The sequence below is a fragment of the Xyrauchen texanus genome, chromosome 30 (genome assembly GCF_025860055.1).
Source record: "Xyrauchen texanus isolate HMW12.3.18 chromosome 30, RBS_HiC_50CHRs, whole genome shotgun sequence".
Classification (NCBI taxonomy): Eukaryota; Metazoa; Chordata; class Actinopteri; order Cypriniformes; family Catostomidae; genus Xyrauchen; species Xyrauchen texanus.
The window spans coordinates 28,700,084-28,720,398 of record NC_068305.1 but is presented as its reverse complement, the minus strand read 5'-3'; the positions used below and the strand labels follow the sequence as shown (position 1 = coordinate 28,720,398).

The 20,315-nt window shown below is 38.0% G+C and overlaps 1 protein-coding gene across 1 annotated transcript; it reads right to left on the bottom strand.

Annotated features, from left to right (window-relative positions):
* Positions 1–1,100: 1,100 nt before the first annotated feature.
* Positions 1,101–19,990, bottom strand: LOC127623854 (translocation protein SEC63 homolog). The gene is made up of 20 exons (XM_052098420.1): positions 19,775–19,990; positions 16,274–16,373; positions 15,897–16,011; positions 15,672–15,784; positions 14,720–14,781; positions 14,565–14,623; positions 14,423–14,473; positions 14,167–14,275; positions 13,953–14,047; positions 13,639–13,771; positions 10,778–10,870; positions 8,782–8,927; positions 8,117–8,264; positions 7,937–8,019; positions 7,577–7,633; positions 7,262–7,426; positions 7,013–7,174; positions 5,688–5,888; positions 4,773–4,877; positions 1,101–3,404 (listed from the first exon to the last, which is right to left on the bottom strand). Exons 1-20 carry the CDS (start codon positions 19,896–19,898, stop codon positions 3,267–3,269), a joined length of 2,259 nt encoding a protein of 752 aa, XP_051954380.1. The 5' UTR covers positions 19,899–19,990; the 3' UTR covers positions 1,101–3,266.
* Positions 19,991–20,315: the final 325 nt, after the last annotated feature.

The following is a 20,315-nucleotide window of genomic DNA, read 5'->3' as shown; positions in this document are numbered from 1 at the left end:
CATCCCTCTGGAAAAAGTGGACCGTCCAGAATTAAAAAAGAATATAAAATATTCTAAAATATAATTTGTTGAAATTGTGTGCTGATTTGAATGTTAATTTAAATGTTTTACCAACTCTGTGGTAGAAACTTCAAATGCTACAATTAATTTGTCATGATTGTATGCATTAAGTTGTCCGTTGTTCTTGATTAATGTGGTTAATTTAGTAAAGAAATCAAATTTACAGTTATTTAAATCTATTTTGAATCTGCCACTTGTGCTCTGTGATCTTGCTGACGTCCTTGAAAGCTATTCAAAATCAGATGGACAAGAAAAAAAAAAAAAAAGAGGAAAAACTCGCATATGTTTGATTTGCGTGTTGAATATGTATCGCCACCACCTGTTCAAGACGCTACACAAGGTTAGTGAAATAATGACATGAAAGATGTTGGTATAGCACTAGGCTATATAGACCGTCACCAGACGCACATAAGGCCTAAGCCAGAAATCTCCACCAAATTCAGTGTCGCATCACACTTATGGGGCGAATCTAGTTAATGTCAACATTAGGCTACATTTTTTTTAAGTTATTGTCTATAGTGTTGGATTTAGATGTTGGGTTTGTTTGGATAATTCAATTTCTCCCAATGGCAACTATTTTTCATCAGTGACGAAAATGTCATAAACATTAAGAATTGTGGAACATATTTACACTCAGGACTGTTAAATAAAATTAAAGACACATCCACACTCATGAGATGCAAAGGCTTGGAGAGCTTCTCAATATAGGCTACATACATTAAACATTAATGAGCACTAGGCAGTCGTATAATTCAATATGGCAAATTCACTATTCAATGAAAGCTTTCAAAGTGGACAAATTGCAACTTCAAGAATCCAATAAAATGTGTAAAAGAACATACTTGCTTTCTAGACTCCAGCAGAAGCTGCAGAAACTGTCTCTTTAAATAATGGATTTTTGACTTTATTTTATTAAGTTCTTAACATGTTGTATTTGTTTATCACTAAGTGTGAGGCTACAAATATACAAACACCAAATTATTTACGTATTTATGAACCAAAAAGAGTCATTTTGAAAGTTATTTTATTTGAAATTATTTAAATACAAATAATATATATTTTCAATTTACAATGACAGTTTTCTTGTAAACAAAAGTGGCAGATACCGTTTCCTAGGCAATTCACCATTTTCTCTGGCCGGTGAGTCTGTCTGTGTGCGTGAGAGAGAGAGAGAGAGAGAGAGAGAGAGAGGACTTCTGTGCACTTGAATCACCACTTTAAGTACACAACATGAATTCTGAGGTTACATTCTTTGTTGGAGCTATAATATTAAATTGTCTATTTATCTGTAGAACCTTGATCGTTTTATAAAATTGGTAGTGAACAAATTACATGCAGCCAGAATACCCTTTTCCTCTGCTAATAAAGATTGCATTAATTTGGGGGGGGTAAAAGAATTTTAAGGTTCCCTACTAAACATTTGCAGTTGTGCAAACAGAGTTATAAAATACATACATTAGCTATTGGGTACAAACAAGAAAATCCAATTTCTTGTGATAATTTTATGACAGAAATAAAAAAATAAATGCAAATCGACAATGAATGGAGAGATTACATTTCATACACATTTCTACATTTCAAATAATATCATCTTTGTTGGCTTAACCTCTCCCAGTGCTTAACAAAAGAACAGACCAAATCAATTTTTTCACTACCACTACATTAGCGCCTTCAATAAGCTGTCATACCTTCCACTGGTGGAAAAAAGTGGGATGAAAATACACACATCCACAAAGATGCCAAATTGATTATTTTAAAGCCTTGTTACCACCCCTCCCTCCCACAAAAAGAAAATGATGAAGAAAAACATACAGAAAAAAAAAACACAAACCCTCAATTTCCCTGCACTCATATTGGTGCTTCTGTATCACAGATCATCTGCAATAAAGGATGGAACCTTATTTGATGCATTTAAAAAATATCTGTACAATAAAGGGTTTGAGTGGAATGTAATACCAAAAAAAAAAAAGACATTCTAAACTATGCTCTATGATTGAGGCATGTAGGCCGATGGATCCAACTGAGAAACTATTTGTTTTGAAGTCATTTTTTAAAAATGGTTTATCGTTGCACTATGGCCAACAGATAATGGATTAATCTAACTGATAGGAGACTAGTCTACTACAGACACTGTCTCTTTGTAACAGTTGCAGTCAGCAACCGTGGGGGATTTCCTGTTTCCAGTTCAAAAAGTCAGTCAAATAATTACATGGAAAGGGGGAGGGGTTAGAATATAATGTTTAAATTGTCCTAGGAGGAGTTCCAAAAAAACTAACAACACTACAATTGAATCAAATGCAAAATTATCCATGAGTACCAAGAAAGCAGCCTTATATCAACCTTGTGTGGAATGGCAGTCTAGCCATTTAAGCAACATTAGGCCTTATATCAGGACTAAATTGTAGACCTGGCTATGGAATGTCTGCAGTTATTATTACTTTGTGAAAATGAGATAACCTGCACTGGTGATGAGAAGTTGGATGTTAAAACAGATGAGATTTATAATGTACAGCACTTTACTTCCAGACCATAGAGTCAAATTGAAATGCAACCCACAGTGGTGCCCCCCAATTCCTGTTCAAGCTCAGCACACACACACACACACACACACACACACACACACACACACACACACACACACACACACACACACACACACACACACACACACACACACACACACACACACACACACTCCAGATAAAGCTTCACATGTAAAAGTGGGAACAGCTGATAAGTCTGAATTCGAATAAACTACAAAATGATGAAGGTAGAAAATACCCTTAATGTATATGCTACAACATTGGAAATTGACAATTATAAGGTGTGTTATTTTTCAACAATAGACTGGTTTTTATTTTTCTGATGTATTGGTTGGTCAGACACCTGTAGTGTAGTGGAATCTGATACAGCGGGACCCTACCAACAAACATTCAGACAGCCCATCGATAATGACTGGACGAATGCAGGGAAAGATAACTAACAGTTTCTCAAGTCTTATGAATTGAAAAATAAGAGGTTTGGACAGATTTGTGATTCATGAGTGTTTTAAACAGGAACATGGGGCGTCAATGTCATGGTGGTGGCCATGAAGACTGCAGCGGTCTGGGGCTATGTGGGCGTGTAGGTCTGTTTGTTTGAACATGAGTGGGCCACACTGCGTTTGAGCTGCACTCAAGTTTGTATGAATTGATTGGTTTGTTTGTTTAGTCGTTGTCTTCATCATCTTCCTCAGACTCCTCAATACCATCACTGTCCTCCTGGTCATCCTCCTCTTCCTCAGTTTCTGGGATGTCCCATTGTGGATGGTTATCCAACATGGCCTTCGCTTCGTGAACCTCCAACTAAATTTTTTTTAAATAAAAATCAAGGTCACAAACGCTCTAGAAATTACCTTAACAAAAATGTACATTTCAGCCCTTGAATGGATGGGATAAACATAGATTTTGAGATTAGGCTATATACACTGGCGGCCAAACGTTTTAAACAATGATTTAGATGTTTCAGAAAGAAATTGGTATTTAATTCACCAAAGTGGAATTCAACTGATCACAAAGTATAGTCAGGACATTACTGATGTAAAAAACAGCACCATCACTATTTGAAAAGTCTTTTTAATAAAATCTAGACAGGTCCCATGTCCAGCAGCCATCACTCTAACACCTTATCCTTGAGTAATCATGCTAAATTGATCATTTGATACTAGAAAATCACTTGCCATTATATCAAACACAGTTGAAAGCTATTTGGTTCATTAAATGAAGCTTAACATTGTCTTTGTGTTTGTTTTTGAGTTGCCACAGTATGCAATAGACTGGCATGTCTTAAGGTCAATATTAGGTCAAAAATGCCAAAAAAAAAAGAAACGGCTTTCTCTAGAAACTCATCAGTCAATCATTGTTTTGAGGAATGAAGGCTATACAACGCTTGAAAATGTCAAAAAAAATGAAGATTTCATACAAAGGTTTACACTACAGTCTTCAAAGACAAAGGACAACTGGCTCTAATAACAATATATATAACAAGGACAGAAATAGATGTGGAGTCTCTAGTTTGAGAAATAGTTGCCTCACGTCCTCAACTGACAGCTTCATTGAATTCTACCCGCTACACACCAGTTTCATGTACAACAGTAAAGAGAAGAAGACTCAAGAATTGCAAAGAAAAAGCCACTTTTGAAACAAAAACAAAAAGACAGAAAAACAAAAAGAAAAGCTTAGAGTGGGCAAAGAATCGCAGACATTGGACAACAGATAATTGGAAAAGAGTGTTATAGATCTTAACCCCATTGAGCTTTTATGGGATCAGCTAGACTGTACGGTGCGTGAGAAGTGCCCGACAAGACTGCAGTGCTGCAGAAAGTGTGGAGTGAAATGTCTCCTGAGTATCTGAATAAACTGACAGCTAGAATGCCAAGGATCTGCAAAGATGTCATTTCTGCATGTGGAGGATTTTTTAATGAGAACTCTTTGAAGTAGTTTAAGAAGTTCTGAATTAGTTTTTTCAAATTGTAATCATTTTTCACGTTATTAATGTCCTGACTATATATTGTGATCAGTTGAATGCCACTTTCGTGAATAAAAGTACCAATTTCTTTCCATAAGAACAAAATCTGTACATTATTCCAAACTTTTGGCCACCAGTGCATTTAGACATAATTTTATAAAGTAGCAAAGGGCATTTTCTAAAGTGAGATTAGAAAAAAAACTGACCTTCAAAGGCTTGACCTGATCTAATCCCATGTAGGAATCTGATCTGAGAATCACAGAATATTGATAGTTTCCGGTTTTGGATGGAGCGGGGAATTTCAGTTCAACCTGGGACAAATGAGAGGTTTACACAATCATCGGTCACTTTACACATCTGCAAACACAGCAAAATCTAATATGACTGCAAACAACGAGTAATTCTGACATGTGGGGGAGATTTATGACACTTATGTTTACATTCTCATGCTCCTCACAGAGAGGAAGCACCCACTATGTCAGACAGAATCATGATGGGTGTCTGGCTGCCTCGTAACCAGTACCTTAAATAGACAGAGACTGCAGTATGGAGGTTGCCTGGCAACAGGCTATGGGGAAAACTACTGTGCAGAAGACTCACAGCCAGACACACAAACACATCTCTCACACACACACACACACACACATCTCTATCTCTCTCTCGCACACACACACACACACACACTCTCACACACACACACACATCTCTCTCTCTCTCTCTCTCTCTCTCTCTCTCTCTCTCTCTCTCTCACGCACACACACACACCTCTCTCTCTCTCGCACACACACCTCTCTCTCTCGCACACATGCACACTCACTTATCCTTCCATTTGACTACATTCAAATGAAAGCACACCATATTGCAATTCATTACAGTAATTTGCTTTTGGAATAATTAATTCTGATTCTAAATGCATTCGTTTTCCCATTGCAAGAATTGCAAAAACAAAAAAAATCACCTAATGAATAGACTGAAATTCTTGAATCGTTCCAAATGTTTTTGGGTAAAGAACCAATTAAAATATTTTTTTGAGGAGCAAGGCAATGTCTTCCACTCTTTTCCTTCGTCGATAATAAAGAAGTTGTGGTAAACAGTAAATAGGTGGTTGTAACCTTACTTACCTCTTCTGTGTCTCTGAGTGTGCACACATGGTTGGGCATAGACACCAGTGTCTGCTCCTTCCTATCTGCAATGTAAAGCCACCACCACTCCTGCTTCTCCTCAGGGAAATACAGGCTGTACACAGGGTGTGTGATCTTTGACTTGGTCTCCAATAGTGCCCTCTCACGGCGCTGAATACTCTGCTGTAGTGCCTCCCATTCCTACAGGAAAGACATACTGGTTATAGAAAACTGTACTGCCCTCACTGCCACTGGCAGTGCAGTGCTAGAGAAGTTACTACAGTCTACTCGTTGTTTAAAGTTGCTAAACTATTGACAATCTACCCTCTTAAAGGTATAGTTCTCCCAAAATTGAAAATTCTCTACTTATTTACTCTCATGATATCCCAGATGTGTATGACTTTCTTTCTTCTCCAGAACACATTTGAAGAAAAACTGAAAAACGTCTTTGCTCAGTAGGTCCTTAAAATGCAAGTTAATGGCGATTTCTCTTTTGCAGCTCCAAAAATCACAGACAGTCAGCATAAACGTCATCGATATGAATCCAGCGGTTAAATTAATGTCTTCTAAAGCGTTACAATGCCTCAGTTCTCACACGTTTCAAATGCCAATGTGATTACGTCAGACGCGCATACTGCTGCTGACTGGAAGCATGATTCGGAGTTAAAAAAGTACTTAAATATTTATCTTTTTCACATGAAAAGCGATCGTGTCGCTTTAGAAGACATTACCAGCTGGTGTCATATGGATGACGTTTATGCTGACTGTCTGTAATTTTTGGAGCTTAAAAAGTTAAATCTCAAATGTGTTCTGGTGAAGAAAGAAAGTTATACACACCTGGGATATCATGAGGGTGAGCAAATAATGAGAGAAATTTTGGGTGAACTAAAGGATAGTTGATGATATCCCAAGTGTGTATGACTTTCTTGAAAAGTGTGTGCAACACTTTAAGCTGCTTTCAAAAAGTAGCAAACTACACTGTGGCTATTTAAAGGGCCCATTATTTACATTTACATTTATGCATTTGGCAGACGCTTTTATCCAAAGCGACTTACAGAGCCCTTCTTACAGGGACAATCCCCCCGGAGCAACCTGGAGTTAAGTGCCTTGCTCAAGGACACAATGGTGGTTGCTGTGGGGCTTGAACCAACAACCTTCTGATAACCAGTTTACCAGTACTGTGGTTTAGACCACTACACCACCACCAGTTCAAAAGTAATGGAGATCTCAATTAGGGGGACAGTACTGAATTGAACTGATAGCTTTATGCTATATACAAGTAATAAATCAAGAACAACAATTTATATACAGTAGCACAAACACACCTCCTCATCGTCTCCGGCAATCTCGTCCACCTCGGTGTCACTCTGCTTGTCACTCTCCTCGTCTCTCTCACTGGGCGAGTCCTTGTTTCCCTCCACTTCATCTGATTCACTGCCTTTATCAGAGAGCTCGTCCTCCTCCTCTTTTGAAGCAGCAGCAACTTCCTGTAAAGGAAATAACAGCACTTATATTAAATCAAACTCAAAAAGACAACCAGTCAAACATATCTGGAGTTCTAATGGGCTCCTTACATTTCCTGCCACATTGCCATTGACCTGTTTAGCCTTGTCTCCCTTTGTTTGCTGTTGGGTGACTGGTTTCTTCTTAGTCAGTTTCTTCTTTTTGGACTTGGCAATTTTTTTAGCTCCTTTATTCTTGTTTTGCCAAACTTTTGTTTTGTGTTTTGCATCACCTTGCTGAAAATGAAAAAATTAATCATTCAACTATTCAATAGTCAGTTTACCTATTCACAATGACCAAGTAACAAAATTAAGTGCTAACGCATTTTAAAATCATTAATTTGTGATTTAAAATGTGCAGATAATTAAAAGCAGACAAATCAGCACCTCCTCTGTATTAGCATCCTCTGTAGGGTGTGGTGGTTCCTCTCTCTCAAACATCTCCTAAACAGAAAATATTTGTAATATTATTTTTTGTTAAGAATTCAATTACAGACTGTTCTGAAATAATACAACTTGGTAACAGAAATCATAACACAGCCGTCTTTCTATAACTGATCCTTAAACGATAAATCACACAAGTTCAGCATTGACCTCTTGTGGATGCCTGCTGCTACTGCAACATATAACATTTCATGACAATCATCTCACAACATACATACAACAGATCAACTGCTATTGTACGAGTTAAACATACAATCAACATTGGAATGGGAGATGGTGGCCTATGAGACATGTGCTACTTACAGACATTCTCTTCCTTGTCAAGGTGACCGTAACCGTGACGATGGATCCAGCTGTGATGTTATTGCTATCTTCATCATCCAGCACTATGGAGTGATGAAACACACACATACACACAAAGTTCAAATCTTTAAATCCCAAGCAATGGTCAATCTTGAACTCTTGATTTTTGTGCAATCCCACCTTGAAGTTTGGTTTCCATGTTGATGTAAGGGAAGCTCCCGAGGACTGCCATGACCTCATCATACTTTTCCTCCCCGAGGAATCTCAGCATGTTTCTCCTGTCAGAGTCCTTCAGACTGACCAGATCCTGCAGCGTCCGCACCTTATACTGAGAGAGAGAGGGGGAACATGCAGGAATCATATTCAGAAATGGGAAAAATTTTGTCATTGCAACTTTTCTTAAATAGTTTAAAAAGTACATTTTTCAATTAACAGTTAATTGTTCAGCTTTGCATACAAATGCAGGAAAAACTATTACAAACCGTCTTTTCTTGGCTTATGAAAACATGAATAATATGCAGCAAAAAATTTAAAAATAAAATAAAAACCCTTTTTGGAATGGGACAGTCTATTATTAAATTGTTTTTAGTACAAACAATACTTTTGCGTTAATATTTTTATTTGAAAAAGTAATTTGTACACTTTTTCCTGTACACAGTTGTGTCACTGGATCACTTAAGTTAAAGGCACTTTCATCTTATTTCAGTTAAGCAGGTATCCTGAAAAATAATTAGGTGTATTTGTTTCACCTTCATTTTCCATGCCTACCAACAACTTGCATTACATATATGTCACCAGTAAAAAGTGGCATAACTTATTTTACTCTTCCCTATTTGTTGTTGTACCTTCTTAGAAATGCAGTATCTGAGGTGCTCCTCTTCAAAATGGGCCAGTTGCAGTAGCGGAGACTTGGCCTCCTGCAGTCCCTGAACCACCATCTGAGAGAGCTTCATGCAGTTCTCTATAGAAGTCAGCCTAGGAGCTCGAATACCTATAAAAACAAACACCAGCTAAAATCATAATCATTTAATCATAAACTACAAGTACTTAATGTGGGTTAAGGTTAGGGTTGGGGTAAGGTTAATGGTTAGTACCTCATAATTACTGTACTTGTTGTAATTACATAGTAAGTAAATATACAACAGTACTGTAAAATAAAGCGCTACCCATATATTAATGAAAATAGCCCCTTTCACATATACAGCATTTTCCAAAAAAATTAACTGCAATTTTCAGTTCAAACGACCCGTCAGAAAATACCGGTATATTTTGTACTGGATATTTCCCTGAATGAGAAGTTGTAACATAACCTGAAAATGTCAGTTTTTATGCTATGTGTGAAAAGAGGCGTAAGATTAACAGTTTGAGTGCGTACAAGGACAGGATGTGCTGACATAAGACGGAGATGATTCAATCCCTCTGGAGTCAAACAAAATGTCTTGAAATTGGACATATAGTGAAATTATTCCATTTAGTTGGAGAATATAATACATTTTTGATATTTTAGAGCAGACAACAGAGGAAATCTTGTCGCGTATGACTCAAATCTGAAGTTATATGGTGAGCAGCCAATGGAAATCAAACACCGGAGGAGTGATCCTCAGTCGTTTAGTGTGTGATGTTTTTGTCTGTATCCATTTACAAGGATGCAAACTCATGAGGGGTGAAAAAGTTGAGACAATCACTGGACAACAAAATGTTTTTCCAGGGATAATATTTTTTTTGTTGATAGGATAAGCTAAAAGCAACAATTCCAGTTATTTTAATGATTCAAGTATACCAGATTACATGTACAGTTGTGCATAATTAGCAGCAAAATATTAAGAATATTTTGGTGTGACTTGCTTCTGTTTCACACATTTTTTGATTAACTGATTAGTTCAGCAACACCTTCTGTGAGATGCCACTAGGGGGCGACAAATGAGCGTCTTATGTGCTTTGAGTGAGCCATTGAATCATTTTGAGTTGCTCATGACCCAAAACTACCAAGAGATTCTATAAGAACAAAGCAGATCTATAATTTTTCTTTCAGTTTGTGAACAGCTGAGAAAGACTTTATCCAAAATGAAAAGTCCAATAATAGTGAGTATCAATAATTTCCTTACTGTCTCCTTTATTAAAATGTGCATATCCTCAAATCTACTGACAGTAGAATGTTTTGGAATCATAAGAACATAGGAGATATATAATTTTCCTACAGTATTTAAACAGCCGAGCAGGACTTATTTTTGTAAGTGCTTTTATAATATTATAAGCTTCTCATTTCTCCCTTGAAACCCTACAAAATTTGGCACCATTCACTTCCATTGTAAATGCCTGACAATAACCTTGATTTTTGCTTTTTTTAAAGAAAAAGGATGGAATTAGAAGTTTCATGAGTACCGCTTCAAAACCTTTCATGCTCCATTCCTCAGACAGAATCAATGTGGCCATAGCTGTAACCAATCAAGATCTGCTTCGGTAACACAGTACTTGCCAAGCACACGATTGACTGCTGCTGTAATAAATCAAGGGGGAGTCCATAGTTGGGAAGTGCGTAATACCAAGTATTAGATTCTGTTAATATTTTAGAAGTGGTTTTGTGTAATCCAGCCTAAAAGCACGTCACATCATCCGAGCGGATGAAGCAATTTGTCAGCTGATAAGATAACTAACTAAATCTCAGCATTTTGGTGCTAACGTGTGAATGGTCTCAAAACTGAAAAATTAAGGAAACCGTTGCATGTGTGAATAGCAGATGTGGTACATTTACCAGAATTCAAAAATTTTACTGCAATTTAACAGGTTGTATGGGTGAAAGGGGCTAATGTGAGCCTTGGTTCAAGACTTAGTTCAACTCACCTCCTCTACTGGTTGCCATCATGGTGAGTTGACAGCCAACATTGATCATTTCCTGTAGTAAGGCAGGACACTTTTTCACCACAAACCTTTGATCTGAAGAGGAAATAAAACTTCCAATTAATAGATGCTAAATTATTACACAACCCTCTGGAATTGTTGATTCTGATTTCTCTATATATTCTATGTATATATATATACAGTGAGGAAAATAAGTATTTGAACACCCTGCTATTTTGCAAGTTCTCCCACTTAGAAATCATGGAGGGGTCTGAAATTGTCATCGTAGGTGCATGTCCACTGTGAGAGACATAATCTAAAAAAAAATCCAGAAATCACAATGTATGATTTTTTAACTATTTATTTGTATGATACAGCTGCAAATAAGTATTTGAACACCTGAGAAAATCAATGTTAATATTTGGTACCGTAGCCTTTGTTTGCAATTACAGAGGTCAAATGTTTCCTGTAGTTTTTCACCAGGTTTGCACACACTGCAGGAGGGATTTTGGCCTACTCCTCCACACAGATCTTCTCTAGATCAGTCAGGTTTCTGGGCTGTCACTTAGAAACACGGAGTTTGAGCTCCCTCCAAAGATTCTCTATTGGGTTTAGGTCTGGAGACTGGCTAGGCCACGCCAGAACCTTGATATGCTTCTTACAGAGCCACTCCTTGGTTATCCTGGCTGTGTGCTTCGGGTCATTGTCATGTTGGAAGACCCAGCCTCGACCCATCTTCAATGCTCTAACTGAGGGAAGGAGGTTGTTCCCCAAAATCTTGCAATACATGGCCCCGGTCATCCTCTCCTTAATACAGTGCAGTCGCCCTGTCCCATGTGCAGAAAAACACCCCCAAATCATGATGCTACCACCCCAATGCTTCACAGTAGGGATGGTGTTCTTGGGATGGTACTCATCATTCTTCTTCCTCCAAACACGGTTAGTGGAATTATGACCAAAAAGTTCTATTTTGGTCTCATCTGACCATATGACTTTCTCCCATGACTCCTCTGGATCATCCAAATGGTCATTGGCAAACTTAAGACGGGCCCTGACATGTGCTGGTTTAAGCAGGGGAACCTTCCGTGCCATGCATGATTTCAAACCATGACGTCTTAGTGTATTACCAACAGTAACCTTGGAAACAGTGGTCCCAGCTCTTTTCAGGTCATTGACCAGCTCCTCCCGTGTAGTTCTGGGCTGATTTCTCACCTTTCTTAGGATCATTGAGACCCCACGAGGTGAGATCTTGCATGGAGCCCCAGTCCGAGGGAGATTGACAGTCATGTTTAGCTTCTTCCATTTTCTAATGATTGCTCCAACAGTGGACCTTTTTTCACCAAGCTGCTTGACAATTTCCCGTAGCCCTTTCCAGCCTTGTGGAGGTGTACAATTTTGTCTCTAGTGTCTTTGGACAGCTCTTTGGTCTTGGCCATGTTAGTAGTTGGATTCTTACTGATTGTATGGGGTGGACAGGTGTCTTTATGCAGCTAACGACCTCAAACAGGTGCATCTAATTTAGGATAATAAATGGAGTGGAGGTGGACATTTTAAAGGCAGACTAACAGGTCTTTGAGGGTCAGAATTCTAGCTGATAGACAGGTGTTCAAATACTTATTTGCAGCTGTATCATACCAATAAATAGTAAAAAAAAGTCATACATTGTGATTTCTGGATTTATTTTTTTTTAGATTATGTCTCTCACAGTGGACATGCACCTACGATGACAATTTCAGACCCCTCCATGATTTCCAAGTGGGAGAACTTGCAAAATAGCAGGGTGTTCAAATACTTATTTTCCTCACTGTGTATATATATATATATATATATATATATATAGTGTGTGTGTGTTATAGGTATATAGGTTAGTGTCAAAGTCTGTTCCCCCTATGTTTAATGGCACTATGGGGAACACTAATCTAATGGGAAATATAGCAGGAACAGACTTCGACAGAACACCGTCACATTAAATGTACAGTTCACACAGTCACAGAGCAGAAGAGCAGCATTTAAAAAAATAAAAAATTATTATCCCCTTTTCTCCAAAGTTGGAATGCCCAATTCCCACTACTTAGTAGGTCCTTGTGGTGGAGCAGTTACTCACCTCAATCCGGGAGGTGGATGACAAGTCCCAGTTGCCTCCGCCTCTGAGACTGTCAATACACACATCTTATCACGTGACTCACTGTGCCTGACACCGCAGAGACTCCCAGCATGTGGAGGCTCATGCTACTCTCCGTGATCCACACACAACTTACCACGTGCTCCACTGAGAGCAAGAACCCCTAATCACGGCCACGAGGAGGTTACTCCATGTGACTCTACCCTCCCTAGCAACCGGGCCAATTTGGTTGAGTAGGAGACCTGGTTGGAGTCACTCAGCATGCCCTGGATTCGAACTTGTGACTCCAGAGGTGGTAGTCAGCATCAATACTCACTGAGGTGCCCAAGCCCCCCAGAAGAGCAGCATTAAGGCATGTTGCCACGGTTGTCAAATACAACAGTATTAAAAAAGTACGCTCAACTGGCAACTATTATGAATCTGAATATGGCATTAAGCCTCAATGATCCAATTCAATTACAACACTGTGAGAACATGCAAAATCATTGACAGGCAAAGGCTGCGGCCTGCAGACCCATTTATGATTTATGACTGCTGTTTGCAGAGTCTAGAGCTGTCACAGCAACCGGCGAAATATCTGTGGACAATTATTTCAGTGCCATCTTCAGGGAGCAGAAACTTTGCTTACAGAACATTTAACAAAAACGAAATAAACATGTATTTTGAGGCGCTTTAATCACTTTGAATATTGTCAGAGAGGTAGTTGGTGTGAAGATACTTGTAAAGATGTGTGAAGGCATACCTTCCTCTATGTTCTCAGAGACCTCCATCCTGGCAAGGTGTGTAAGTAATAAGACTCGAGCTTTCAGGCTATAGGGGTAGCAGAACGGAGGCTCCTTCTTCTTAACATTAATGTTTCCCAGCTCCCGAATCAACTGCAAAAAAACGTATGCATAATCAGCATTATATTTAAGACTAAGCAAAAGAAACTTATAGCTTAGAGATCATCCACAGGACATTTCTTTGTGCATTTCAAATCGTTGACATGAAAATGTCTGCAACACATTTCACAACTTTTGTATATTTGGTATGTTTTCAAACTACTGAAAATTTTACCTGGGGAACTTCTACGTTGTCTGTTGGTCTTATTATGGCCTCTTTGTTACTACGAGGATCAAACTCAAATGCTGCGGTCAGCACCATCCCCAAACCTGTCAAATAGAGGAGAGACTTGGACTCAAGACCCTTCTGAAGTATTTTTCTTACAGGTAACTATGCATACTGAAAGGTTTGTCGAACAAGCATGCACGCTAGGTGGTGGTGCACTTACGTTTCATGTTCATTGTAGGTGTTTTGTACATAAAGTGCATGAAAAGCTGTGTTGTGTTGATCAGGATCTGATCACCACTGTAACGGATGGAACGATACCACCATGTGCCCTAAACACAAATGCATGTACATTACTATAGTGTTCATTGTTACATTAACCAATGGAAATCATTGAATGGACTTCAATAATACAGTTTACAAAATGCATGTACAAAAACCCCTGAAAATGATTGATTGTAACTAGAAGACGGTCTTACCACAACCACAGGAAGGATGACCATAAAAGCCAATCCATAGACCAGCAGCACCTGAGAAGAGCACAGACATGGATATTTTGCCAATTCAGTTATTGTAAAGATTGTAAATGCCAGCTGGAAAACAATGTTTATGGGAATTTACGAGCATAGAGTTCTTCTGGTCAACGATCCATGCCGGAAGAGCAATTCCAAAACTTGTCACTGAACAAGAGAGAGAAAAGAATAGAGTATTTTCATTGTGACAAATGATAAAGGATCAACCCTTAGAAAGTAAAATTGAAGGTTAAGGCATCTCACCTCTTGGGCCATCAGGGTTGCCATAGGTCTCCCAATTTTTTCGGGATTCCTCATTAGTCAAGCTGTGAAATATTATCAAATTAATGCAAAAATGTCAGAACCCTTGACAGTTAACTGCTGCACTATATTGAAAAGTTATAGAAAGGTTTTGGCACAGTGTTTTTATGACTAGTTTCTAAGAACTGTATTGTGATGCACCCTTAATTACACACTGTATAATGAAAAATTAGTTGTGATCACTAAAATTAACATGGCATTAAATATAAAGGGATAGTACACCCAAAAATTTAAATCCTCATCATTTACTCACCCTCACGCGATCCCAGACGTGTATGACTTTTTATTTTTCTGCTGAACAAAGATTTTTAGAAAAATATCTCAGCTTTGTTGGTCCATTCAAAGCAAGTGAATGGTGATAAGAAATTTAAAGCTCAAAAAAGCACAAATTAATTTGTACAACCACATCTTATGAAGTGCTATTTGTGTGGGTGATAAACAAATCAATGTAAGTTATGTTTTAATATAAATGTCCACTTTCACCAGTCCTCTGAAGTGCTCTCTTTTCTCCCAAGTGTTCTTCTTCTTTTGTTTTTGGTGATTTGTATTCTTCATGCATATCGCCACCTACTGGGCAGGGAGAAGAATTTATAGTAAAACCTATCGTATTACTTCTGAAGATATGTATTTATCCACTGGAGTCATATGGATTACTTTAATGGTGCCTTTTTGTGCTTGTTTTGAGATTCAAAATTCTGGCCATCATGTACTTATATTGAATGAACCTACAGAGCTGAGGTGTTTTTCTAAAAATCTTAGTGTTCAGAATAAGAAAATCATAAATATCTGGGATGACATGAGGGTGAGAAAATAATGAGATCATTTTCATATTTTTGGTGAACTTTTCCTTTAAAAGTGCAACAATGAACAAAATGGGTGGTGAAAGCATTCTTACGCTGAGTAAGCTTTAGCAAGCTTCATGAACATGGCCTCATCTCCACCTTTATCAGGATGGTGTTTTAGAGACAGCACTCTGTACTGCTTCTTTATCTCCGCAACAGATGCCCCCTAAACAGAGATATATATATATATATCTATAAATCTTAAAAGGACGCATTTCAGAGATTAAAATAAGAGAGAATTCAATTATCAAGAGGGAAGGAAAGAAACTGATCCTTACTGCGTCCAGACTGAGGACTTCATAGGGGTTGTATTCCTGGTACTCACGATCTAATTTAGACACCTTATAGGCCAGGAGAAGAAATACTGCCCACCCAAACAACAGGGCTGCTTTTCTAAGATGACACAGGATAAGTAGGTTTTAGTTTGTAACCTAATGTCCAATGAAGTAGATGTATACATGTATGTAATGGTGACAGACTATCGTACAAGTACATGTAAAAATTCAAATTTAAGACATAAGACAGTGTGTCACAAATACTCCACACATGTAATCATGTTAAAACTAAATTCTTAAAGACTTAGTGCAGTGTGTTATAATAAAAACAAATCCCTGAAACACCATTAATAATAATCAAACAATTCACAATCACTCACTTAAATGTTGGAACAATGCTCTGCTGTGATTTCATAAGCCGAAGGCGATACCACAGACATCTTCCATGAACTCTTCTTAAACTCTTCAAACGTAATTGCTCTGTGTATGACAGACAACAGTCAGAAAATTGTAAGTGTCATGCAACCTGGTTTACATCCACTTTCCAAATATACATCCACTTCTAAAAAATGACTGTGGTGGTACCATAGTACAGTGATGATATCAAATGGCACTACCTTCCATGCTACTGTAATGTATTCCACGTTACACAGTGATTACCATATTCATGTCATGGTAATAAGAGATCATGTGCAACAATAATTGTGTCAGTATTACAATGTCCAAATATTAGTGTAAGTACCATTGTACATTTGTTCCTTTTTTGTTAGTGGGGTAAACAAACTCATGAATTTATATAAAATCACATTCAGATTCTGGTGTTCCTGTGCGCCCTTCTAATGTTCAGCACCAGATTACACAAACTGCTCACAAGTGTGCCAAAAACACTTTTGTTATATAACAGGAATGAACAAGACAGGAAGAATCTTTGAGCAATAAAATCTCTTTAAAAATCTAAAGGCTTTTATAGCCTGAAAAAATTGTAGTGTTTTTAGGACTGGTAGGGAAAATATTTAGCCACAAATTAACTGTACATTTAAGACCCAATGGAACCATTCTACAGATAAATAAAAATAAAAAGTTGTTACAATAATATGCTGATATGCTTATTACTGATTAAACAATATTAGCCTATACATTATCAGAACAAACACAACATTGAATGGCATTCTGGTGGCTGACTCACAGCATAAAAATAGGTTAGAAAGAGTGTGGTTCTTAAATAGGTGAAACTACCATCATGAACAGCTAAATAAACAGATACCTTCGCAACAATTCAAAACCCACCCAGAAAAATGCAAGGGAGTGGCACAGAATCCCATAAAGTCCTAGGGCGAGTGCACTGAACTTGAGCAAATTTTAAGATCATGCCATTTGGACACGAAAAAGTCCTTACAAAAGAATTGGACAGTCGTAAGATTTAACATAACTCTTCTGAGACATAGCTCAAGTGTGCTGGGAGTAGTTCTCAAAAACTTGTGAGGTCTGTAAATGCCTGCAGCCAATTGCAAGAAACCCCTTAAAGCTGATGTAACTTTTTCAGTGTTCACATATTTCCTTCTATCCCAGCTTAATATGCAGTGACTACAAGTTAATTTTCTCAAGAATTTTAAATGCTTTATCTCTGTGGCACTATAATATTCCTGTGTTTGTGTAGAGCGACCCGCTTAGACCCACCCCAACAATGTTATTCAACCAGTGGCGTGAGTTAGGGCCGGGAATCTCTGACAGTTTGAACAACAGTAGGATATATTCGGAAAGCTCTTTTGATAGCATTGTTGGGCTGCCCACGACCAAAATGTTTCCTAATCAACTAGTGGTCATTAGTTTAAGCCATTAGTCGACTTGTTGTCGCAAATTTATTACATTAATTTTATTTTATTTTTTTTTAATCTCAAAATGTTTTTGAGTTCCAGGGCTGAGAAAGAATGTTATATGTAACATTGAACGTTGAACATACGAACACTGTTCTTCATAACAGAGATATACTGAACCGTAATAATGAGCCTTTAAAATATAATTTAAGCGCTAGCACGAAGGGAGCAGCAGCAACACCGGCAAAAGAGGTAGTGATTCTGAATGTGTCAGAAAAACCAGCAAGGAGACTGTCTGAATTTATAAAGAGTAATGCACGTTAAGTTGAACATGCAGAAAGCGAGGTACTAATTTAGCTTCCCCACGAACACTTGGATAAGCCAAATAGTGCATATTTATTTAGGTTATCTAATGTTAGAGCGAGCAGCTATGCTAAGTGGCTAGCGTTAGGCTATTACATGTTTCAAATAATAAGCCAATCATCCTTTATCCTCTCGAAATTATCCAACACTTTGGATTTCCAGCCCAAAATGATTTATTACCGCATGGACCAGCTGTGTAAATGATCACGTCTGTCCATCTGTGACTGCGTGACTTTGCCACTTCCTGTGTTTTTTTTTGTTGTATTTTTTTGGTGACGAACCGGCAAATCCAAACATTGTAGACCAAGACTCTTCTCATCGACTAACGTTTGGTCGACTATTAGGGGGCAGCACTGTAATTGTTGATATTTGGTTTTCCGTTTGTGGCACTAGATGCAGAATTGACTTCTGCTTTAAGACTTAAAGGAATAGTTCATCCAAAAATGAAAATTCTCTCATCATTTACTCGGCCGCATGACATCCCAGATGAGTATGACTTTCTTTCTTCTGCTGCACAACACAAATTAAGATTTTTTTTAAGAATATCTCAGCTCGATCGGTCCATTCATTTCAAGTTTGATGGTTAAATCCATGTCTTCAGAAGAAATATGATAGGTGTGGTTGATAAACAGATCAATATAAAAGTCCTTTTTTACTATAAATCTCCACTTTCACTTACACATTCTTTTTTGGCAATTAAAATTATTCGATCATATCACCACCTACTGGTCATGGCTGGTCAAAGGTGGAGATTTATAGTAAAAAGGACTTAAATATTTATCTGTTTCTCACACGCAACTCAACATATAGCTTCTAAAGACATGGATTTCAACACTGGAGTCATATGGATTACTTTTATGCTGCCTTTATGTGCTTTATGGAACTTCACAATTCTGGCCACCATTCACTTGCATTATATGGACATACAGAGCTGAAATAGTCTTCTAAAAATATTAATTTGTGTACTGCAGAAGAAAGTCATAAACATCTCGGATAACATAAGGGTAAACAATTAGAGAATTTTTATTTTTGGGAGGTCTATTCCTTTAGGTCCTTCATTTAAGAAAACCTTTAGTGACAATAGCCGTACAATTATAAGGCCCATATGTATGCAACTGCATCTTTTATTTCAGACATTGTATTTCTTAAGTTACATCAAATACCACACCAGCTCCAACAGCCTGATATAATGATGCTTTTGGTGGGGCAGGGTCTGGAGCTATATAAATTAAGAAAATCTTTCTTTGACCCACTCCCTAAAACACGAGACACTCTAAAAAGCTTCTGCATGGTGCTGTTTCAATTGAGCTGCATGGCAGGTTGACAAGTTCAGCTCTTCCATATTACGATGCTCTTTAACTGTGCAGGACCACAAATAAGCGTCAGCATAATAAAATACTCATGATTAACGTATGCAAATCAGCATGGCCCATTAATAACACTTCAGTAATACTGGTAAGATCCTCTCTGTTATAGTTAAACTGAGTGGGGGTCAGCTGCTAATGCTAAATAAACAATCTAGTGATCCCTTAGTGTTAACACTAGAACCATCACTAGATTTACAGCAGGCCCTTATTTAGTTAACTATCAACGATGAAACATCAACAATTGCTCCTCACAAGGGTGACAATCTGGTTATCAGAGCTGATCAAAAAGCCGCAGGTAACTGCTTAGTTGGACTTGCATTAGCATATGGGGCCTTACCCGCATTCTGATCCCGGGGCCAGAGATAATATGTGGCTGGGATGACTATTAGTCCCACAAATGACGTGAGGAAATAGAAAAAAGTGTTGCCACTGTCGTCGTACTGAAACTGCTGTCCCGCCATGTCGCGGCGGCTCTAAACCCCGATTTCGACTGCCTCTTTACCGCTCTATTAGTCGCACCACAGTAGGACTAGTCACATATGCGGGAGAATGAAGCCAGCGGCCACGCACTTTCTGCCACGGACACCAATCGCTTTCAAAATAAAAGTCCGTCAATTGCCTGATTAGCTTCGTGGATCAGAATTCTTCTCATTGTTTGTTCTCAAACATGCACCATGTTTATAGCACTGTAACTAATTTGTTAATTCTTTTCCTATGCCTCGTCATCAATTGTGCAGTGGTAGATTAGCGGGCAAACACATTTCTTAGCTCGACAAAATAGTGGCCCTCATTTATGAAACAGGCAGGCATTATAATTTCTGTTTACATTGTAGGCTACGTAAAAACATTTCAATTCTATGGGTTTTCACAATAATTGA